Source organism: Acipenser ruthenus, chromosome 21 (assembly GCF_902713425.1).
Source record: "Acipenser ruthenus chromosome 21, fAciRut3.2 maternal haplotype, whole genome shotgun sequence".
In the NCBI taxonomy this organism is placed as follows: Eukaryota; Metazoa; Chordata; class Actinopteri; order Acipenseriformes; family Acipenseridae; genus Acipenser; species Acipenser ruthenus.
This window is the reverse complement of record NC_081209.1, coordinates 24,659,228-24,684,397: the sequence shown is the minus strand read 5'-3', so window position 1 is coordinate 24,684,397 and position 25,170 is coordinate 24,659,228. Positions and strand designations below refer to the sequence as shown.

Sequence of the window (25,170 nt, the reverse complement as noted above, 5' to 3'; positions counted from 1 at the left end):
TGAAAATACAATCACTTAATATGTTTGCTGATAGCGGTTGCTTGTAAAAAGAAAGACAGGAGGACCCTTTGTTTTCAATAACCTGGCGTTTCGTGTGTAACTTTTCCTGTTTATACTAGCTTTGAGTTACTGCCAGCATACTAGGAGAACACAACGTTCATAAACGACACTTGTGATGGCGCTCCAAACGTGTCTCTGCTTTGCGCTCAGAACAAAGTTTGAGTACATTTCAAAATTGATTTTGCATTCTGAAATTGAAAACGTTAAAATCATTTATGTAATGCGTGTTGTTTTTCAGAAATACGAACACGTGTATTCCTGTCTGTACTAAATTCTATAATTTTTTTGAAAGTTTTGGAACTGTTAACAAAGAACTGGAACTATTTTTCCTTCCGCTGATTTTGAGCTAAAGGGGGGGTGCTATGTTTAATGTTTTGCTGTCAGTGACTGACAGCGGATTAGTTGCTGACTCTGTAGTGCAAGTGGGAGCAATCAAGACAGGCTCCTCCGACAACACGGTTCAAATGACATGAGCCATGCATTTTCTTTTAGGAATCGGAAGGTTGGTCCGCGGAAATGAAAGCAGAACAGAGGGCAATAAATAAGGCTACAGATTGCAGACTGTTCAGGAAAGTTTCTGATCAAAATGTATATCAAGCATTAGTGATTGAATTATTATAAGCAGTCTACAACTAATCAGATTGCTTGAAATGCCAAATCTTGCACCAAACAAAGGGTTTATCTATTGAATTGGGGTATATATAACCTTGTTCAAAACTGAAATGCACATAGCGAGCATATTTATACTCACTAATGTTAAAAAGTAAAAGGTTTTAGACACACACACACACACACACACACACACACACACACACACACACACACACAGACATACTTTTACCGTATATGGTACAGCTTTAACACTGTACATCTGTTTACAATGTTTGTTGTCAATAATGTAACAAACAGAAGAACATTCAGCTTTGTGGTATGGAAAATGTTTGCATTTTATACTTATTGGAATATTGCATTACGTATTTTAAAGAATGCAACAGTCAATTTTATGTCATTTTTTCTTTAATGGGTTCAATTCTGTACTTGTAATGTTTTTGCATTATATGCCCTGAAATCTAATAACACGTTGATAATATCTGTTGACAGACAACACAATACTTTTCCTACTGACTATTTTTTTTCATAATTTAATTTGTTTTTTGATCCGTAGACAGAGATCGTATTCATTCTATTAATGTCACCTGTTGGCCCGGAGCAGAGATCATCAGTCAGTTTACACAGAAAATATGACTTCTGTATCAGCGCCCCCTGGTGGATAGTACATTTAAAATAGCTTTCTGGCTGTTCCTATTGCAAGTACGTGATACAATTTGTTCAGCAATATCTAAATCTATTCGTCCATTTCTCACCTATTCTTTATGCAGAACGTCAGTGCATTGTGCATTTTGTATAACAGAATGTTTACTGTCTGGACTCTTCAGGTAAACCTGTACAGCTTACATGGTTGAAATTTCAGACAATGCTTAAAAACAAGGCAAGTTCTATGATTCTGCTCATACCCTACAATTGCTCATATAGTGCTACAATAGAATTTGCAATTTGGGAGTTCACATTCACTTCCTCGTGCTTTATTAAATTACAAGATAAATTCACAAATAGAAGAAGCCCCTTGGTTTAAAATAGCCTCTGCTTAAGTACTTTTCTGTATTTGTACAGTAGTGAATGCATCGCTCTCTTCTTGAGTGCATGATCACGATTCAATTAAGGTTGCATTCCAAGCTATTACTCTTTTGATCTTTTGTGAGACACTTATGTTAATATATATATTTTTTTTATATGCAGTTAATCCAACAGATTATCCACACAGTTCTCTCTTTTGAGTTTCTTCTCAAGGCTGTGTTTTGTGTCTCAAGAAGATCTGCACAAGTATGACATGCATGTGATTATATCATCAATCACAGACAGGCTGCTATTCAAAGACAAAGCAATCACATCTGAGTAGCATGTTAGACCCTCGCAGTGCTTTTCATCAGTTTGGTTGAAGTAACAGAATAACTTCCATTTGGTTACACATCATTTCTTTATGCTTCCAATAGGGAGTGGTATAGACTTGTGGGAAAGAGTTGGGCTCACCTGTTTCATGGGTGTGGAGGGTACCCCTGTTGTATCTTAATAACCAATGACACAACATGTTAGTCAGGTATCACATTTTCAACATCCTTAATTCTTAGAGCTTATCCATAACTACTAAACACTCAATAATGCCACATTTAGAAGTCTTTCTCAGTGTCTTCAATGAAGAAAAGTTTATTTTAGTATTTCTTATTTAGAAATAATACCTTTTTAGTTTTAAATTACAAACAGGGAAACCGTGCAGGCAAAGCAGGAGACAATCTGAAAACAGTATAATCAAGCACAGTGAAAGCTGGTAAAGTGTATGTAAGCATTGTAAAGCCCAGAGAGGTATAGTAAGGTGTAGGTAAGAATTGTTAAAGCCTGGAGGTATGGTAACTCATATTAAAAAGCATGGCAAACCACAGTAAACTATGTTAAATGCATAATGTAGCCATGGGAAAAGCATGGGAAAACAAAATGACAGTGGTAAACTTTTATAAGGGGGATTGGAGGCAAGCATTGTGAACAGCACTGCATTCAATGTATGTTCTTAGCTGTTTCATGCACGTTTCATAATACTGATGTTGATGTACTGGGTATTTTTCTGACTGCTGATACACTTCCCAATGGCTTCTCTTTCTTGTGTAAACTGCTACCCCTAACGCACTATCAGTGCCCAGTCAAGACCTTCTCAATATACCCACTAACATACAACCTCAATTCATATCCCAGGACAGAAGACCCTGGAAACCCCCTCCTTCCTTCTGCCTCCTCTACTAATTATGACACCGACAGGTTTAACAAGAGCATCAATTGCCTGCTAACAACTTGCTGTCACTTCTATTATGTTGAGTTAGATCGGGCCATAATTCATTTTCACTAAAACAGCTTCTGCTGGCTGATTCATTTCAGCAGCATTCATCAGCTGCTGCCACTTCCTGTGTTGACCACGCAGGTGGCAAAATCAGCAGGCTTGTGAGAGCCAACATATATATTTTAAAATGAGGCCCTGGAAACTTGTTCAGGCAACAGTTTCGAAGGCTATAGCATAAGCATGACACTTGCATTACACTGCAGAGTTTGTCCCAGATAGGCTAGCAAAAGACGTCTTTAAGCTTTATCTTTAAAGATGACACAAGCCAAATGATTCTGATGCAGATAATATGTTCTGTCCAAGACGACTCTGGTCAGCTGTTGGGACTAGCCAACCAGACTAGCCCAAGATTGTTTTTTTTTTATATATTTGTATTAACATTTTAAATAACACACATGCAATCTTATAATACAAACATATTCACAAATATATAACTTTAACATCCATACATGTATCAATCTAATCCCACAACCCACACCCATACCTTCAGTGATCATTATTACATAATAGGAACAGTATGATAACAAATGCTACAACAGTCATTGTAGTAAGCTGACAGTAATATTTCTCTCCTTTCAAGTTTTTAAGGATTAACTATTTTAGTATCAAAGAACAATAGCTTAAGACGATATTAACATAACACCCAAAAATGTATTCTTGAGGGAAATTATTATGATTTGAAAAAGAAAAAAAAAATTCTAAAAGACACATAAGTCAAAGATTTGTTTTGTACAGTCATGGAGAGACAGTCTTTAGGGAATGTAAACAAATGTTAGTTTCTGATGAAGATACATGTATAAAAGCATAGTCCATGGATGAATGTAGTAAACAGCTCCTCAGAAATCATACTGTAGTATGAAACATGATTGCTTTACTGTATCAGCAGTGGAGTATACCAATACTATTAACAATACAGGATATGCATGTAGGGAACACTGCTTAAAGAATCACTGGTTAACTCAATCAAATTCATGTTGCAAGAAACAATTGCATTCCCGTTTGCTGTTCAACCACTGCACAACCTACCTCTGCATTGAATACCAGCATGCTCACGTCAGGAGGTTTGCACAGTACTACATTTCATAAGGAAACTTGCGCCTCTATGCTGATGTGTGCATTCCAGTGGAAGACTCCTCCAGCACCACAGTCTTGTAGCAACACCAGCTTGAAGAGGGGAGACTACAGGCAAGCGCACTGACACTGTCAATCAATGCTTGCTTCTGGCTCAGCAGCAATCTCTGGCTGGGATATCTAATGTTCAGCTTTATGTCCCTCAAGTTAGCGCAATCAAGATCTGGAATTCCATTGCATCCTCATCAAAATCCTCTGCAGGGTACTGAACCTACAGCACAAGAGCAGGGAGGGGTGATTTAACAAGGCAGAGAGTGCACCGAGCACACAAAGCCATGCCGGCTCATGATAGTGCCTTTGAAAAGCAGCTTTTATTTAATTTTTTTTTTTAAGAAAGTTGATTTGCTGGTTGTATTTACTTTCTTCATGGTTGTGGTAAAGCATTAAAGGCAATTATGATGGGGGGCTCACCTTGGCTTTAGCCCCCTGGGTATGTTTTTATCTTTCCACTTTGCCTCTGGCTAAAAACAACCCCAAACACTCTCAAACCCAGACCAGCTTTTCCATTCTTCGTCACTACTCCTCACCTTGAAAAATTGAATTTGAGGCGTGATTGAAGCACATTTCACCTTGACGATCTGAAGATTCTGCAAAGGAATGTTAGCCTTTAAACAATGGATTGGTTCAAGCAGTTCAAGCACACTTAATATAAATAGAATATCTTTTTTTTTTTTTTTTTTTTTGAGGCCAGTATAAAAATGACCACTGGGGTGTGCAACGGTAATTTCTTCCCCCCTAAATAACAGATAAGAGATTTTCCTTTATAAATCCCTAATACATTTACAAACATGGTGATTGAAATGCCCCTTCATTTAAGTACTGTATTCAAGTTTAATATATATATATATATATATATATATATATATATATATATATATATATATATATATATATATATATATATAAACTGGTGTAATTATATATCTTGGGTACCATTCACACCGCTGTGCTTTACTAACAGCATTTTATAAGTGTGATTCTGCTTATTCACTCACCTGTGAACTATACATGTGGGGCAGCTTGCAGAACATACAGTATGTAGCCCTTGATGAAACTGGATTATTAACGGGATAATAAATCTAAACCCACCATTGTAACAGAGAACATCAAATAAAGAAATTACCGGTAGTTATACACCTGTGATTTTGTATTTATTTTTTAATCGAGGACAATGTACATGTTATTGAAAAACAGAAGGCAATTCAACACTGTGTGTAATGCATCTTATCAATCTGACTGAATGGAAAATGTACTTGAATCATTTTTTGATTGAGGCAATACATACATTTCGCTTGCCTTGCGTCATTAAACAATTGTTGTCAAATCTCCATGGGTTCAATAGGAAGCAATAACAAAAAAGATAAATGTTGTGGTGCCATGTACAGCAGTGCCTACTGAGGCTAATTAGTCCAGACGTGGTATTATATTAGAAACCAAAGGACCTGACCTGCAGCATGGCTACCCTTTGAGGAACAATATAGCTGCAGGCACCACAACCTCAAAACCTTGCCACAAAGACCACAGCTCTTCGACATGTCAGGAGAAGATCACAGAGCAGAATCTGTTGCAATATCCCAAGATGCAGGAATGGTGACTTTGAATCTAGATGTATAAACCGTGCACTTATCCAGTGTGTCACCTTTCTAACATTTGCAGTAGGAAAGCAAGTATGTCAATAAACTCGCTGCTTGGAAATGGTTACATCTCACACAAATGGATAATTTCTGTTTCATTGTGCATTCATTCGGTTTTCCATGTCATGTCTGACAAGGCCATGGAAAATATTGGATTCCCTGTTGTTCTCTATAAATGGTTAAGATTGCTAAATGTAAATATTACTTTCTGTAGAGTTTGATTCTTCTCCTAAACAACAATGCTATATAAACGTGTATTGACATTGATCTAGATTTGCTGTCCATCCATGTCAATATCTTCATCTAATGTAATGTAATGTAGAGAGGGCTGTCTAAGCCTTAAAAGTTACTAATTACTTATTAACTCCATTCAATATCAACCTAGAAATGTTGAATAAATAACACTGAGCAAGCCAGAAGAGTCTCTTGTTAGCATTCAAAGTGTATTCGTGGGAATATGTATAAGAGTATAATCTGTTTCAAATGATCGTTTTTCTCCTCTTATATAGATAAATGTAAACTTCCTATTACTATGAAACACTTTCAGATAAGAGGCTCTGATGGGATGCACAATAAAACAAGCAGCCTCTCACCTCCTGATACAGAAATGCTTCCTTTCAATTTCTTCGTGTTTCTGCTAGTGGCTTTGCGTGTCTTATCATTGCATATTTAAGAAACTAGAAACCAGTGGCTACCTTAAAGGTATAAGATCCTTTTCAGTCAGATACGGGTGTACTTTTTAAAACAGCGCAATATGACTACCAAACTAAAAAGATAAATTGGAACCTACTTTGAATCTTTTTACTTGAAAACTTAAAATGATTGCTTAAAAGGTTGTTGTGTAGCTATTATAAATCCAGGATCAAAAACTAGATCTAACTCCTTACCCTTGTTACTTGCAATTTTCACCTGGTCCTTGACCAGTGATGGTGGCTCAGGTCCTACTGTATGTCATATTAAATTGCAGAATGTACTGTAAAATAATAACACAGAGCAATATTCATAAATAGCATATCCAGCAATCTGACACGTTCTTTGAAATCAGATATAGACACCCGCATTTATAATAATGCCCATGCATGCACATTTTGTAAAACAAGCAACATAAATGACATTGATAATGATATGCTTGCCATTGAATTGGGATTGTATGAAATAATTCCATACATCTTCCAATCGTTGTCTCTGGTGTATTTTAATAATAAAAGAAGCAATCTGGAACCATACCAGATTAAAAAGCTCACTTTGCATTCCTTACTTTCTGCCTGGTGCTAGTCTGCAATTTGTTTGATTTCTGTGGTCAGCTCACCTCAGTGTCTTTGGGTGTCAAAGCATGCCAGTCATTAGGGGAAATAGCTGTTTGGTTAATGACAAAAAAAGAAGTCTTGATAAGATTTCAAACTCCCAGAGTGAAAGTCCACCATGCAAAAGGAGCCTTCTTTAACCTGTTTTTTACTAATTAAAATACATGTCAAGGTCATTATAGCATTTGGGGTGTTATGTTACGGTTAGTGGCAAATTATGAACTGTGTGGTGGTAAAAAACGTGTTGAAAGAATGGTAAACACGTGAAGCTCGGTGGTAAACGCGTACGACTAAAAACATATATAGTGTAGCGTGCACGGGGGTAGGCAGCAGCAGGGCTGGTAGGTGACGCAATCACATACAGAGACATAAGCCCGATATACGCGCCACTATTCCATGACGATGTGCTAAATTGCGATGATTTCCCTTAGTAAAGGGTATATATAGGCTTTAGAATAAGACGCCTGTGGAAAATCACTGGTGCAGTATCAGGTGACGAGTTAACAAAAAATCACACAAGGAAGAGGGGGGTTGACAGTAATGTAATGGATCGGTAGCGTCTATAGACTTGTTATACATATATTAGCATTTTTTTTTCGGTATGTGTTAAACTGGCTCAGATGTGCATAGCTAATATTTTATTATCATTATTGCCTGCACACTGACAGTAACCACTGAGATCCATTGTGCAGTAAGGAGGCCAGACCAGTTTTAAGAATGTTAATCACATAGTTTAAAAGCACCACTATTCTGTATCTATTTAGAAGCCCTTGTCCGACAACTACGTTTTCAAAATGGAACTTCCTCTCAAATTGAATCTGCTAAAAATAATAATAATAATAATAATCAGACTCGGGGATCTTGTACAGCACACCATTCTGATCACAGATTACATTTCATACCTGAAAATGAGCGTTGCATTTTATTAACGGAAATATTGCTTTACAAACAATGTCTTAATCAGCTGCATTTGGGCAGCCGCCATATTGTTTGAATGCACACGGTAGAATGTTCTAGAGTTGACCCCATTGCTGTTTCTCAGGTACAATTCCCGCCTCCTGGTTCAAAAACAGGAGGCAATTACATCGCCGCTGTGCCTTTTGGTGTAAGTGATATACGCATTTACAATAATCAATGCATGTATTCCAATAAGCGGAGAGCCTTGGAACAAGTACAGCCCACGTGACCCCAAACAGGATGCCAAGATAGACCTGAAAAAACTACATTCAAACAACGGTCCTCCATGGTTCAATTCAGTTGCAGTAATAATTGACAGGCAGGCGTTATTTTCGTTAATTATGAATTAAGATAAACAGTTTGGCCCATCATGTTATTACCTAGCCCTCGTTAAAAATGGGAAGTTTGGGTTGGAAGGAACAGCAGAAAATGGTTCCAATTTAGAGAACGCTAATGACAAACACACTGCAACAACGCTTTTCTATTTTTCTTTTTAACATCATGTAAAATAATTTGGACCCAACAGGGTGTTAAAATGTAAGTCCCGTTCTGTTTGAGAGGGGGGAGGGGGCTCGCGCGCTTTCCGCAGGCAGGGTTGTCTTCCCGGGAATGAAAAACAAACCCGGTCTGCCCTGAAATTACCCATCATCCACCAGACTGTGTTCATGCGACTCCCAGGGAACAGGCATCCCCGGCACTGCCTCAAAAATGCACTGTCAACTCTAGTATGGTTTTCGCCTTATAACTCCTTAAAAACAAACGGTAAGCATGCATTTTCTCTGCATACCTCCTTCTGTGGACCTCAGGGTCCCTTCCGCTGCACGTTTCTGTTCCTGCGGCGGCTAAAGTGGCACAATGCAGGTTGTAATACTGTCTGCAGCCTGCCTGCAGCCTGTCGTTGTGCTGGGCGCCATGTTTGGTTGGTTTGTGTTGTTGCTTTGCCGATTTTTACCAGACGGCGAGATTACTAGAAGAAGAAAAAAAGTTAAACTGACTGCACCTCTCACGGCAGGAGTTCTCGGCAATTGAATGGAGCAGTTGTATAATGTATTACGGTTTCGTTATTTAAGGTAGAGGGAAATAACCCTGCCTTTGTGTTTGTGAGGTAAAAGGGCTGAGCGTTGACTTTGTTACAACCCGAATTCAACGGAATAGTGGCAGCGTTTGGGGTTGTACGTGTTGTCATGCCCTCTTCCTGTGGGTGAAAACTTTCACATTTGTTATTGTCTGTGAGAACTGATGATGGAACACCTTATCCTTATTGGTGGTAGCGTCATCTCTTGTTGACAACCTGGTTTGTGCGTGTACCCGCTGTAGCCCTTTGACTGTGTTCGAATACCGGAAGCTTGTGTGGATGTTGCAACAGCAATTTATGCAAAACTGCTCCAGAGAAGAGTGTCTCTCTTAAAATGTATTTGTTTTGTACACAGTCTGTGACGTAGAGAGAAGCGATAAGAACGTTAATAGCAATGCCATGAATGGAATAGCGGGAATTGCAGCACTGTTGTTATGTAACCCTCAGACAAAAAGGAAACGGTGTCATCATAAAAGTGACTCCTTATACTACTTGTGACTGTACAAGTGGTATCATTTTTATCATATTTGTGGCCATGCATTCATTTGTTACAGCCAAAAAAGGTGTAGTGTTCCCACAGTATAACGTTTTTACTATATCTGTTAACTTGCCCTCACCAGTTTCAAATTATTGGATGTCCATCTGCTAAAGTAAACAAACCAAACTGTTACATCATGAAGAAATATCTGGAACCTTTGGTCACATTTAAAATTGTCATAGAATTCTTCATCGGATTCAAACAGCGTTCTCTACATCATACTGATAATCACATATATACAGTAAAGAACACAAATAATCCAGATACTAATCATTACCATGAACTCAAAATAGAATTGAATAGTCTATTCATGATGTGCATTTAAGAGGTTGAAAAATGATGTTAGTAAAAGCAACTTGAAAATCGCCCTGTGTCTTTTTGTTATTTATGAATGAATCGCTGTTTGTTTTTGTATCATATTTGTGTTTTTTTTCAGTATTATAATGGCTGGACTTTTTATGGAATGTGAGGAGGAAGAGCTGGAACCTTGGCAGAAACGAATTCCAGAAGTCACAGAGGATGATGATGATGACGATGAGCCAATTTTTGTTGGCGAGATCACCTGTTCAAAACCGCCAAATAACACACTTCGAAGTATGAATGTTTGTTTTTTATTCAATAAGGCCAGTTTAGGTTTCTTGAAGCTGAATATACAGAAACAAATGTAATTGTGTGTAGTATAGTAGAGCTAGCCACGGTTTAAAAAAAAGAAATCTGTTATACAAGTTAGGATATTGCCGTGATTATTTAAAAAAAATTGAAAGGTCTGTCACAATATTGGAATAGTCGTAGAGAATGTTGAGCCCAGGGAATGTTTGTAATATATTTTTATACTTTACATTTAATCAGCCCTAAAACTTATAAATAATAAACTGCATTAACCTCGGGCATGATAAATAATAAGCAAATACTTATCTTTAAACAGATAACTTGCCTAGATCCAAGTATTCTTCACCACAACGATTAGCAGTACAGAATGGAACCCTTAAAAGAACTACAGCAAACCCTGGTATGCGTTGCTTCTTGTTATTTTAAATGTTGCAAGGTATTACAAACCTTTTTCTTCTGCTTTTTAACTCTTGTGCTTGATTTAGGTTCCGGTTCTAACTTTAAAGCTACAAACCAACACTACACATCTCCTGCAAACCCCAGTATCATGACGACCTCTGCAGTTTATCAGCCAGTTTCAAGACCAATGGCTGCATCGGCGACGTTGCAGTCTACACCGAGATCGTCGCCAGCTTCACTGTGTGTGCAGCCTGTGTCCAAGGGCATGATTAATCCTATCGTACCTCAGGCTGTAGTCAGACCCTCACCAGTGCAACCGGTTTCCAGATCTCTCCTCATTCCAGTTACTACGCAGCCAGTATCCAGACCTGTGTCCATTCCAGCTACGGCACAGCAGATGCAGCAAACTTTTACTGCAGTAACTGCACAGTCAATAATAATAAACAATCAGGTAGTCTATACTTCTGTTCCATTAAATTACAAAGCTGATACACTCAGTAAAAAGCCATTGCACTGTTCCAACTACACAAAAAAAGCATGGTGTTAAAGCTTTTTTAAAAGTTGGATAGAATTATTTAATGAAAAAAATCGGGTGGATTTTTTAATATATATTCAGGAAAGAATAAATATTCGGGTAGAAATCGGGTTTTATTTAGAAAGAAATAAAAAACAAATTCTTATTCATGAAGTTGTCGTCAACAGTTTAAATCCCCAACGTATGTATATTTCCACACATTGGGGAATGCAAACTTTTGATGACATCTATCTCTCTCTCCCCTCTCTTTCTCTCTCTCTCACACATACTGTATATGGAGGCATTTCTCTGTTCCAATCAAGTTTTATTTTGTAGTGGAGGTGCAAGTATAATTGCACACAGAACATACGGAAAACTAAACAACTTTACTCCATGCTGTTTTACAAAGAGAAACGATCGACTGTTACATCTAAGTGCTCTTGGTTTAAACACCCACTCAAATCCAATAACTGGAAAGAAAAGTGTGCAAAAAAAGCAAAACACCTTTAAGCTATATTGCTGTAATTTTGAAGAATTATATATATATATATATATATATATATATATATATATAAAATATATTACACTAAAAAGCCACATTTTTCTAATAGGTAAATGAGTTTACCATCTTTGGCGCCAGTTCTGCTGTGTTGCATTTGAATCGCATGTGTTCGCATGAATATACAGTATGTGTAACCCGGGTATAACCCAAAAATCAGATGCCCTAATTCTAGTAATCATGACAGGCAGAAGATCTGTGTGTGTTGTTTTTTGGTGTTTTTAAATAAATATTTGTATATTTTAATCTAGGGCTATATAATGACCTCACCACAGATGACAAATAATTCAGGTTTGATATTGGGTATCAGACCAGACACAGGAATCACATCGTATACAAGTGGACCTTCTTTTGCTGTGCCTCCAGGTCAGTTTTTTAATTTATTATTTTTTTTTATTTAAATATGTCACACTTTAGAATATATATAATATTATTCCCAGTTGCAATTACAGTTACATAGTTAATACATTTGAATTGTGTATACTGGATATTTATTATATAGATTGTACTGTAAATATGTAAGCTGCTGATTGTTATGCACTTTTAAATAGGTAATTTATTACTTTCATGTTGTATGTATTTTTAATAAAATATTCAATAGGAGGTTATTGTTATAGTTTAGAGAAGAAGCAATATGGAGATTTATTACAGTTGTCATCAATGTCCGCCTAGGGACTGTCAATGGAAATTAGCCTACTGGCTGAATTGAAAATGCAATGCATCTTGTGTCATGTAAGTGACACTTATGTTATAATTTATGTGTCCCTGATAAATAAATACAGTAAATAAAATAATGTTTGGATTGTCAAGTGAAGGATGGCACTGTGGTTATCTACTAAACATCTTTAAAATATGAATAAAATGTAGTTTTTGTGGGAGTGGCCTGCAAAATACTGCAGTAGCTAGTTTGTTAAATATGCTTTATTAATTGTGTCTGACTCTAATGCATATCTTGTAGCAAAAAGCATAGGAAAATTCTTGAAAGACATAACATAAAAACAATAGCATCTTACATTCTTTGTACGTTTTAGTTTTATATTTGGCTGTTTCTGTTACAGGAGTTTCGCCACAATTGGGCAGACCTGTTCAACAGTTTTCTCAAGTGCGCCAACTTATGCCTACAAGAATAATATCAAACGTTGGCAATAGACCTCTTCAAGTACAACTTACTTCCCCTGTTCAGAATAATATTATCAGGCTCACAAGTGGACAGAATTCAGCACAAATCGTCTCTCCAAGACCACAGCCAGCACAAACGAGCTCTTCAGGACTTCAATCAACTCAACTGAGCCCAACCAGCGTACAGTCAATGCAAATTAGTTCAACAAAACCACAGTCTCTACCAATAAGCTCTCCAAAACAACAGTCAACACCCCAAATTGTGAACAGAATAGGTATGCAGATCTACATAAAATTATATATATATATATATATATACACACTGCTGTGCAAGTCTCAGACATGTTGCATTTTTCTACTCTGATGCATTATGAGCATCAACAATTTACTCAAAGCCTCCAGTAGTGGTTTCTACTCTTATAACAACCTTGACTTGCTTAAAGAAGGAAAAATATTGAGTGAAATAGCTCGCATCACTCGATTTTCAAGGTGTGGTATCCGAAGCATAATCAACAAGTACAGAGAAACGTCATCTGTAATTGACAAACCCAGGACCGGAAGACCCAAAAAGCTGTCTAACAAGGATGAGCAATACTTGAAGATAATATCCTTAAGGAATAGAAAGAAGACAAGCGTTGAATTGACAACAGAACTGGCAGAAGGCACAGGTGTCGTTGTCCACCCATCAACAGTCCAAAGCACCTTTTACCATTGTTCCATAGTCCAGTTTCTGCGTTATGCATATTTTAGCCATTTAGTCTTGTTCCCCTTTCTTAACAGCGGTATTCATACTGTAACACATCCTTTAAGTCCTGATTTCTAGAGTGACCTTTCTGCTGTTGATTAGAATGACACCTGTGCCTTTTGCCAGTTCTGTTGTCAATTCAGTGACTTTTGCACAGCAGTGTATATATCTAATTTTAAAGCATGATATGTGTTTTTTTTACTTATTTAATCTTGATTGCTGATAAGATATTCACATTTAAATATTCATTTAAAGTAGTAGTGCCTGAAACTTACATATATGTTGTTTTTGCAGTTAGAAAAGGTTTGCCACCAGGTCTCGGTTTGACTAAGCGTCCTGCTGCGTCTGAGATGAACAATACCACTCCTAAAAAGTCCAAACTTGAGCCTGGTACACCCGTTTCCTCTCTTTCAATAAATTCCACTGGACAAGACCTAAATTTAAAAGGTATTGCTTTTCGAACAATATTTGCATTGCAATTGGTTCAATTTGTCAGCCTGCTGGAGTACTGCATTACCTCACCAGTTAGTAGCAGGCAGTCACTTGATGGAAGGACATGTGTGTTTCAGCCATTTGTTTTATAGGTTTTAGTTTTAGTTTTACTTTAAGGGCAGTTTACTAATGCACATTGTTTTAATGCACTAAGAGGGTTAAGGGCTAGTGGCAGGTCAGGATTATAAAACTACACTAGTCGTTCCCCCAATCTTGATTTCAGAACTACCCTCAATTAAGTATATCATTTAAATTAACTAGAATATAGTTTTAAGGGCCTGTAAAAAATACTTAAGGTATTTGGGTCAATGAAGGATGTAGCCACCTTTGTTCAGATGTGGTGTTTATTTTGTCCTAGTGGTCTTAGATTGAAGTTTGACATGAGCATAGCTGTAGCTAATTGTAGTAGCCTGAGGTTGTTGCCATTTGGTCTGCTTTGATTAATGATGACTCTACTAGTTGAAATGAGAACTTTGAGATAAAGGAATTTCAGATTGTGGTTCACAGATTATTGACTTGCAGCATACGTTGTGTTTATACAGTACAGTTAGAGGCTACTTCGTGGTGTTTTGTTCATATAGAGTCCTTTTTTACATTATTTAAAACGTGGTCAAAATGACCCTGAAAATAAAGTGCATGATGATGATTTCTATATTACAAAGTAGGAGAAAAAGAATAATGTGTTCTATGTTTCTCATTTCAGGTTCAATGACAAACTCATCTGCCTATGTTACAAATGGAGTACAAATCCTTAATGCTTGTCCAAAATGTAAGATCCATTTCCACGTTATGGGTCCACTCAAGAATCATATGAAGGTAAGTAATGCTTGTAAACTGCTCTCTGAAAATGCTGTAAGTTGCATTAATTACAACGAAGGTTTGCTGGAAGTTGAATGTTACAGAACACATTCACGGATTTGTAATTGCTGTTTTCTGATTTAAACCTAGATTAATAGTCATTTTTGAAAATATGTTTCTGCAGACATAGCTGGCTGTATTTTGGAACAGCTGCAGCTTTAGTTTTCCAAGTTTTACTGCGTTGAGTAAGCATGGGGATGGAATTGCACTCTGCTAAGAATATGGACAGGATTAAAGACTGCAGGCTAGCATTGACATTTTAAAGATGAATACTTTTATGTTTTTTGTCTGAACCGCAGTCGAAAGTAAGGGGTAACAGAAAGGTTTCAGAGGAGCTGTGATACGATCACATCACAAACAGACGTACTACAGTATACACCTAATGGGTACAGTCCATTGCAGCAGGTCTTTTATAGAAAGTGGGGGTTTTTTTGGTTTTTTTTCTTGTCAAACTGTTCTTCGAATGTATGGTTATGGAATCTTCTGTTTCTTTTCTTTTCAGTTCTGTTGTCCCGATCTGTTTAATAACTACTTCCCCACAACCTCTAAACAAGAGACGCCAACCACGCCTGTGAAGCTTGCTGAGGCTGAGAAAGGAAAGCTTGTCATGCTGGTGAATGAGTTTTATTATGGAAAATACGAAGGAGACATCCAACAGGAACAGAAGACGAATACTACCTTCAAGTGCTGCAGTTGCTTGAAACTTCTCAAAAACAATATAAGGTATTTTCCATGGAGAAATAAAGTTGCATTTGTTGTTCGTAATTAAAATAGTTGCATACATTTTAACCGCAGTGCACGACCATTCACTGTGTAGGTCTCAAATGTGTAGTTTTGAAAGAAACACGTATTGTAACAAATTTTTATTTTACAAATGCTCTCTGATATTACACATATTTTGACCATCTAATACACTGCTGGAATAAAATGACTAAGGAAAAGCAGTCCTGGCAGGCAAGGCAAGAAAATTGAGAATTGAGTCTGTGGTGTTGAAAGAGTTAAACAACCAAAACATTGTACCAGCCTGGAAAAAAAAGTGTTAGATTACAAATATTCATACTTTTTTATCTCACTTTTTAAATTAATTTGATTTAGTGAACGTATGTCCTTTTTTAAGTAAGTCATGGCTTGTTTTTCTGAAGTATGCCAAATTGAATTGCACAGTTTCTGGTTCTTGTTGAGGAGCTTCTTACATTGACTTTTCTCGATGCTAGTTAATGTAAAGATAAATTTGGGTCAACAGTGATGTTAGTTAAACAGTAATTTCCTGTGTTGTAACAAGTTATTAAACAGCATGTAATGCACAATTAACAAATGGGAATACATTATGCTCTTAGAAAATGAAGCAATGCAAGTAGCAGTGTGGTTTTAAAAGTGTGCTGACATACTCCATAGAGAGTGATTAGGCTGTGGAGAGAGAGAAGAGTACAAAATTATACAACCTTCATTACAGTTTCCTCATACAGATTGATGACGTTATCAGTAGACTTCAGTGAAATTCCCATTAGGGACCAACAATGAATAATAGTTGGTAGTTTACACAGTGTAAGAACTGTTCTTTTGATTAAACAACTTTACTCTCAAATGCAGCAAAAAGCTTCTGCAAGCTGTTTTAATAGGTAGACCCGTTTGTATTGTAGCCGCTGTTTGGCAGGTAAGGTCACAGTTCTTTCGCATTAGAATCCCTTTTAGGGGAGCTGAAGTAGCAGAATGTAAAGCTGAAGAATGGGCCATGCCTAGTCGGAGCACAGTCTGCAAGTTAAAACAGCAGACTGCTACCAATGGAGGAAGCGCACATCATTAGGCAAAACAAAAGGTTCTTCTAATTGCGGGATTATAATGGCTATTACACACACTTAGAAAGTGAGATGCAAGTAGAAGCATTGGTAATTTATCTTTTAAGCACTGGAAACTAATGCACACTGTCAAGGCATGAAAAGGGTATGCACTTATGACTGGTGTGTGCTATTTAACAAACTGTAAGAACCCTGTGTGTGTGTGTTTTTACAAGGCCTTAGAAAAGAAACTGTGTTTTAAAAAATGTAAAGTTCCTTATTTCATTTAACAAAGAGAAATGACATGAAATACATATGAATCGCCGACTACAAGATTGAAAGAATTTAATCTTGTGCTTCATTAAATCAATGTCACCAATTCAGTAACATTTGCACACATTTCGTGTATTTGGACTTATATGTTTATGTGATTGCATATAGTGTGCAGGTGCACACGAGCTGAATATAAAACTTAACTTAAAACAGTGAATTAAAATGTGGTTCTCTTTACAGGGTATACGGGTGTGTGTTTTTAGTGCTTTAACATTTCCATAAACGAGTGCACATCACATCTGTGACTGGGTTCACAATGTCTTGTCTGACAGTATAGGAACCCCTTTCTTAATGACATTTTAAACCCAGGGTGTTCATGCACCTGCATGTCTGCCTTTCACAGGTTTATGAACCACATGAAACATCATTTGGAGCTTGAGAAGCAGAGCAATGAGAGTTGGGAAAACCACACCACCTGCCAGCACTGCTATCGCCAGTTCTCCACGCCCTTCCAGCTCCAGTGCCACATTGAAAGTGCCCACAGCCCATACCAGTCAACTAGTATGTGTTTCTGTTTTGTTTTTTTGTTTTTTCAGCAGTTTTGGTTTGTGGAGATAGTGTAATCGATCTTGAACTTTTTTTTAAACCACGTAACTTACAAAGGCATTTGCCAAAAACATGTGTCTACTGCCGTTAACCACAGTATTTGTTTTATTTATACATTGCTATGGATTCAAATTCATTTCCTTGTATATGATAAAAAGTTCAAATAATTGTATTTTTTTTTTTTTCAGCCAATTGTAAAATCTGTGAATTAGCCTTTGAATCTGAGCAAGTGCTTTTGCAACACATGAAGGACAATCATAAGCCTGGTGAAATGCCCTATGTTTGCCAGGTAAAATGTGTATATGTATATTTATTTTAATATTCTTTGGACATAAACTTATACAATATTGGCGTGACCATTCAAAAACGCTTATTTTTCCCAACAGGTTTGTAGCTACAGGTCGTCTGTGTTTTCAGATGTGGAAAATCACTTCCGAGTAGCTCACGAGAATACAAAACATCTGCTCTGCCCATTCTGCCTCAAAGTGATTAAATGTGCAACACCGTATATGCTACATTACATGAGACACCAGGTAAGTAGTAGCAAAGAAAGCATGTTCATTAATGCAGTGACATTCTTTCCAAACTGTTGTGTAATTGACAGTACACAAATCTTCTGCTAATCCAGTGCTCTGAAGAGAATGGCATGTAGTCTGTGTCCCTTGTGTGAACGCTAGATTCAGTACTTCACATTGTTTTGCTATGAAGTAAATAGGACAGCCTTTGATTGTTTTCTGCTCATAGGAAGTATTGAACACCTTCAGCTGTCATTGTTTTTTAGGAATTTGATTCAGGGGCCCGTAGCTCAACAATTTGAACTGAGTCAGCATAAGCACTAACTCACTGGTGAATTGCTCTGTTTGGTTATATTGTGAACATGGATTGATTAGTCTTCCATTTGAACACCTTGCTGCAATACACAATGGGTTGACAAATTTGCAACAAAGGTATTTTTGTGGTGTTTTGCAGTTTGGCTTACAAGGCAGATTTGTTTGTTTATGAAGAATATGAAAAGTAATATTTCTTGGTCAATTGGATAATAAGCAAAGCTTGTGACCTGTCATTTTATAGAATTTATTGTTTTGAAGTGTGTCCCCATTTTTTTTACATTTATAAACTAACTGGACTTTTGTAAACAAAGTACTTGAAATATAAAAAATACATAACAAAAAAAAACTAATAATAATAAATTGCTGTGCAAAGCATCTTATTTGCATTCCTATCTTCTTGCACAAAAATCTGAATCCCAGTTGTATGTTTGAGGGCACCAGGTCATTCAGTGGTGTAGCTAGTAGTCTTTTGTACAGTTTTTACACAAGGATTGCTTTTGACTTTTGGTTGCAGCCTTACTTAGTTTTGTATCAGTACATCCAAATAATTCATTAATAATAAATGGCAGTTGCTGTTAGCTGTCTCCTGATGGCGGAACATATTAAAATGTTTATTGTGCACAAAGAGGATATTATCCAAATATAAAAATAAAGTCAACTACAACAACTGCTACCACTGTTTAGTTTCTACCCCTGCATGTAATCTGGTTATATTGATCATTTTAAGTGATACTTAGGAGTTTTGGTGGTTTATAAGTGTGTTCTCAATAAAAATGAACAAAGCCAGTGCACTCATTGAACTGTCAGTATGGTCAACATGCAACCTAGTATACCTAGCTTTATTTTTGTTCTTCTTTTTAATAGAAAAAAGGAGTTCACCGTTGTACCAAATGCAGGCTGCAGTTTTTGACCTGTAAGGAAAAATTGGACCACAAGACCCAGCATCACCGAACGTTCAGAAAACCAAAGTCATTAGAAGGGCTGCCTCCTGGGACCAAGGTTGGATCTGTTAGTCTTTAACTGAAGGACTGATTTCAGTCATGTGATTCATGTGATTGTACTAGTCCTGTGTTTAACACTATTTTAATGCGAATTATATATATATATATAGCAGATGGTAATTACTTCAGAACTGTCTTTTCTAGCAATAAGAAAGAAGAAAGGCTCCAAAGTTTATCAAGCTAGCTAGTTTGTTTGCTGATCGGGAATGGAATAAAGATAAACTAAATAAATAAGTGCTTAATGTGTGAGTTTATGTTAATTTTTAAGACATTTTATGATCCTTGTTTCATAAAGTGTGGTTTTATGAGGCATTTCATTTTTTTTGTATATATATATTTTTTTTAGGTTACTATTCGTGCTTCTTTAGCATCTCCAGGTGGCTCACCGACGTCTCCGAATGCAAGCAGCAGATCTATTGTCAGCATCATTCCCAACAGCCCCACCGCAAAACAGTCAGCCAAAGCACCATCAAATCAAGGGAAATCCAGATCTACAAACCAGCAGAAGAAGCAAGAAAAACTAAGCAATTCAAAGCTGCTTGAGCGTTCCTTAAAGAAATTAAGGTGAACATTTCAGAATATGCTTTACTCTATATTTTATATTGTTTTGATGGTGTCAGGTTGTTTTTTTTATTCCCTGGAGTTCCCTAGTTCACATGCAAAGCATACCTCCATTTGAACTATCTTGAGCTCATCTAACTGTGATGAAACTGGGCTTAGCCTGTATTGGATGCCATTGGGAACAGACGTAACCGATTTCAGGGAACCTGTGCTGGGGATTAAGACTTCATTGTAAGTGTTAATGTTCTTGGCTAGGGATATGTATATCTAGTTAAAAATGTGTGTGTGTACATAAGGGCAGTGGTTCACACTTCAGTATTCCAGAAACAAGTATTTTATTAATTTTTCGGTTTCAAACAGTGTTCACTTTGGAATCCAGAAGTGCATGGAATGTTCCGCTGACATTGAAGACTGTGCTGCTCACTACCCGACACTTTATACCTGTGGTGTATGTAGGTACAAGACCAGCTGCAAGAAGTCCTATGCAAAGCACATGATCAGGTATTGTGCCACTTTTATATTGCCATTTTCATTTAAAGTATCAATTCATTTAGCATTCAGTTCTTGCTTCTGATTAGCAATGAAGGACATGCTTTATTCTGGTTACCATTTGCATTACAATGGAAATACGCTTTTCTGTTTTAATAGGTCGGTGGTATGTGTTCCTTTTCCTTTTTATTGTTTACTAAAGTATACTAGTTTGGTTAGACACCGTTTTCAATAAGAGAAGTAGTGTGATTTAAAAAAATATATATTATAGGCTATATTACATATCCGTTTGTCCTTTGTAGATTTCACAGTGCATTCTCCAGAGAGAAGTTCCGGAAACGTAAGAAACATTCAAATAAACTAAGGTATGCATCTTATTTAAAGAATCCAATAATTTATATGTTTTGTCATTTTACCAGAATATTATATATGGTTTAAAAAAATAAAATAAAACATTTGCTATAAGTAAACGTGCTATTTTTAATGCATTATCTATTTATAAATGGCTATGGAAAGTAATGTTAATAGGCAGACGATAACTTGGGTTATAAGTGTCCTCTTTTTAAATACAATGTTTTGCTTTTGAGTGTGGTGGTGTTCGTGTTGAAGACTAATTCTCTGTTTCAGGGGTTTAACGCTGGTTTGTCTCAACTGTGATTTTCTAACTGATGCATCTGGTGCTAACGACATGAGCAAACATCTGATTGACAGACCAAACCACACCTGTCAAGTAATCGTTGAGAGTGGTAGGTGCATTTTACCTTTTACTGGAACTAAGATGTTTAAATGTACTTACTTTATTTTTACATAAGCTTTAACCGGTTGCAAAATGAAAATATTCCTCGCTTTGAATGTGACCGTGCTTGTTTCTGTTTTTAAAAGTAACACTTTTTAAAAAAAAATCATTTTCAGATACTCCCAAAGTGTGCAATGATGAACCAAGAAAAACTGAGTAAGTATTTGGTTTCTGAAGCAGTTCATATCAGCATTTAATGAAGTTTGTATAAACTGTCGGGGGCTGGTCAATATGTAAAATGTTATACAAAGTTGGAGATATAATTCTAATATGAATTAACTAAATACTACAATGAAAAACAACTTGAATCTTGTATTTTTAGCTCATGGATGGATAACACATGTTTAACCTCATGTAGTACAAGAAGTACTACAATGACCGTAGACTTAGTAGTTATAATAATAATTTTCAATGTATATTTAGGACTGAGCTGGTAATTTAGTTGCCGCTGAAAGTGCAGATGCCCTGTTTTTGTTTCTTTCTTTTCTGATAAATGATATGTAATTTCTTAATATGTAAAGATCAAAAGAGCAATGAAACTGAGGCAAGCAACAGAATCGTTCTACTTCATCTTTCAGTGGTATTACTGCATATGAAATACTTTGGAGACATCTAATTCCCCTGACCTAAACACTGTTTGAAAGTATCATTTGTTGTGAACAATTTTTTTTAGTTTTTGCCTAATATTAATACTATATTCAAACGAGTTATTACAATTAATCAGGCTGTGGGAAAGAGATAACGAGAAGTGGTTGTGCAGCTTTATCAGCAGGATCATTCTTTTTTATTAAATGGCAATCTCACAATAGATATCTTCAGTAGCCCATATCTGAAGAAAAATGTAAAACCTTTGTTTTGATAACGTTTGCATCACTTTAACGCCATTGGCCTCCCTAGATTCCAGGAAAGCAAGAATCGATGTATCTGTTTCTTATGCTAAGTGTTCCTTGTAGGAACAGGGATTAAGGCTTATTGAGGTCATGAATCATTTACTTCATGATTAATAACACTTCAAGTCAGATGTGGAAAGATCCTGTGCAGTACTTCAGCAGATAAAAATTGGCTTTAGTGCAGGATCAACAAAGATACAGTTACCAGCAACTTCTAAACAAAAGGCCTTTTGAAAGGTTACATTTGTATTAAAAACTGATGACTTTACAAGGTTTAATGGAAGGCATGGACTGTGCTGTCTTAGCAGTAGGCTGTTTTGTAAACATAGTACATTAATCACGAAGATGCCTTGATAAGCTGCTTAACACATTTATGTGATGCAAGTAATTTAGAGGTTATTTGGAAGGAAATTGATTTGCTTTTTCCAAGGGATCTTTTGAAGTAGTATTTATGAATTAATGTGTTTTTTTTTTTGTTTTTTTTTAAAAGGCCAGAGGATAATGCTTATGAAACATCACAAAAAGGCATTTCTCAGGTAATTTCTTTGTTTTGATAGACTTTTCACTTTTTGCTCACAATTTGTTTTTTAAAGTGTTCTTACAAAAGTATGCATTTAAGACCCCTCCCCCTAGAGCGACAATGCAGTTCCACAGCTATACACAAGATTTGGAAAAGAGAAGAATATGATTGAATATTGTTTTTGTTTTTTTTAATAATTATAAATAACGCATACATATACCTTGCAGAAGGATGCAGCCCCAAACATACCTGATGAAGAAAGCTCCCCATTTATGGAAAGGTAATTTTAAGTTGGAATTATTTTTGGAATTTTGGAATTACATTTGCATCATTATCATATCTTTTATACCATTTACCCTGTTTATTTCTTATCAGTAATCATTCTTTGGAGGAAGCTAAAAGAGACAAAGCTGCAGAAAGCCTAGAAGCTGTTACAGAAGGGACTGATAGCAGCTATTCAGAAGTGACTTTGAAAAAGGAGAGTGACCTCCATGAAGCGCCACAAGGTAGCGATATAAAGTCAGAAACCCCCATGGACAGCAAAACAGAAAAAATGGTTTCTGATGACAATGATGTGCAAATAGAGGAAAATGACAAAAGTCAGCCGTGTGAGAAACAGACATGTTGCAAAAGCCCTGTAAACACTGACAAAACCAAGGAGACAAAAGAGCCCCCTGAAAACCTTTCAGCCAATGATGCTGAGACGGTGGACCTGAAACAGCAACGTGAAGACGATGTTTCTTTCGAACAGTTTTTTAGGAAGCTGGATGAACCGGAATCCGTTAGTTCTGATGTAAGTGAGCAGGGCAGCATTCAGCTGGAGCCTCTGACTCCCTCCGAGGTACTTGAGCACGAGGCCACAGAGATCCTCCAGAAGGGAGGCGTGTCCTCAAAAAAGAAAGCGGCACCTGTTTGTGAAAACGGGGACTATGTCAGCAAGACTTGTAAGCATCTTGACAAATCAAAGGACAAACAAAATTATGTAGCAGAAGAAAAATCAGAAAGTTAATTTTTTTTATTTATTTTTCATTATTTGCATTATTACACCTTTTACATTTTTAATATTTTGTAAATGTTGGAAAAACTGTTAAATTATTCCACACTTTATATAATATAAAAAAGCATGTAAACACAGAATTTTAAGTTCTATGACATTCATATTTACATTTAACATGCACCTGTATGTGGGTGTACTGCTGCCAGACTCTTAAGCTTTACTAAGTGAACTTTCAATGAAAGTTGGACCATAATGCCATCATGCAGAAACTCAAGAGCTAGTTACACATTCAGAATCTTTGCTAAATGCTCCTAAGTCTGTAGGGTTCTAGAAATGGAATTGCGCTGGACCTGTTAGAATGGGCTGTAAGGTAAAACCAAAGTACAGCTACCCTGTTCTGCATAACTTGTAACACTCTGAATGAGATTCTTTTAATTGGCATGTTTTGCCGTATGGCAGCTACCTTTAGCAAACTATGTTACTGTAAATGGCTTATTAGGCATGTAGCAAAGTGTAAACTAGTAGAGTTCTACCATGCACTGTAAGTGAGGAGGAAGACTCTTAATATCCATGGTATTTTTGCTACACATCTGCCTGTAGATTTTAGGAATGTAGATAATGAGTGATTTACAGTCAATAGCTCGTTCTCATTTAAATTTGTTAAACTGTTCCAATTAAAAGTAACCCCCCTTTTTTATGTGCTTTGTATTTGTCTGATATGTTTTGCTCTTTAAAAATGTTCAGTCAATGAGGAAGTCAAGGCATGGTTGCTTTTATTGTGCTGTAAATAATTAAACTTTTAGAGAAAACAAATGAAAACACAGCAGTGTTCCTTCTTGCAGATTCTTATTTTTATAAGTCCCTTTAATTAGATAAGTTGGTTTATTACCAAAGAGTCTTTTTTAACCTAGGCCAGTGGTATTCAACTGTGGCCCTCGAGATCCATTCCAGGTCCTGGTCTTTTATTCCAAGCAAGTCCTAAATTTAGTTAATTGCCTTTTAGCAGCTACAATGAACTACATAAGAACCTGCTTGGAGTAAAAACCTGCTGGACTGGATCTTGAGAGCCAGGGCTGAGTGCCCCTGCCCTAGACCTTACACAATACAATACAAATTGGAAATGCTACTAAAACAAACCAGTATGTAGACAGGTGGGCACTTTTTTTTTCCTCTTCTGGTACCGATAATCATTTCTTCAGGACAGCCCTAGTGAAATGTCATGTCTTGTTTCTCGTGGAGGCCACTGTTTCATGCCAGAGGGACCAAGACGTGAGTTGTCTTACCCCAAAGTGAAACAGAACCTGGTTGATTGCGGCAAATAAGATTTTGTCAAAATATTCAATGGTGTTGAAATGTAATTATCTTGGCAGTTAATTTTTTGTATCCTATTTAGCATATAGACAAAATTAGACTTGATTAATTAACACTGCTTCCCAATACTTTGATTAGTTTCCAGGAAGTAGCAATTCTATCCATAATGTTGTATCGCTTATT

At 36.6% G+C, this 25,170-nt stretch overlaps 1 protein-coding gene and 1 long non-coding RNA gene across 6 annotated transcripts; one reads left to right on the top strand and one right to left on the bottom strand.

Moving 5' to 3' along the window:
• Positions 1–2,311: 2,311 nt before the first annotated feature.
• Positions 2,312–8,942, bottom strand: LOC117964282 (uncharacterized). Of its 2 annotated transcripts, XR_009308048.1 has the most exons (4): positions 8,818–8,903; positions 6,657–6,742; positions 4,663–4,722; positions 2,312–4,346 (listed from the first exon to the last, which is right to left on the bottom strand). It is a non-coding gene; the product is annotated as an uncharacterized LOC117964282 (long non-coding RNA). The 2 variants fall into 2 exon arrangements; XR_004661037.2 differs by lacking the exon at positions 6,657–6,742 and having other exon boundaries at positions 8,818–8,942.
• On the top strand, positions 8,261–24,373 carry LOC117428331 (zinc finger protein 280D-like). 4 transcript variants are annotated; one of them, XM_058995182.1, is made up of 21 exons: positions 8,261–8,567; positions 10,080–10,237; positions 10,569–10,652; positions 10,738–11,102; positions 11,976–12,090; positions 12,783–13,118; positions 13,883–14,035; positions 14,784–14,896; positions 15,441–15,661; positions 17,390–17,547; positions 17,781–17,881; positions 17,979–18,125; positions 19,287–19,421; positions 19,770–19,987; positions 20,345–20,485; positions 20,776–20,838; positions 21,101–21,219; positions 21,386–21,425; positions 22,650–22,695; positions 22,907–22,959; positions 23,055–24,373. In XM_058995182.1, exons 2-21 carry the CDS (start codon positions 10,087–10,089, stop codon positions 23,686–23,688), a joined length of 3,393 nt encoding a protein of 1,130 aa, XP_058851165.1. In that variant the 5' UTR covers positions 8,261–8,567; positions 10,080–10,086; the 3' UTR covers positions 23,689–24,373. The 4 variants fall into 4 exon arrangements, with proteins under 4 accessions (XP_058851165.1, XP_033903099.3, XP_058851166.1 ...); XM_034047208.3 differs by lacking the exon at positions 8,261–8,567 and adding an exon at positions 8,588–8,792; XM_058995181.1 differs by lacking the exon at positions 8,261–8,567 and adding an exon at positions 8,833–8,891.
• The last annotated feature ends 797 nt before the right edge of the window (positions 24,374–25,170 follow it).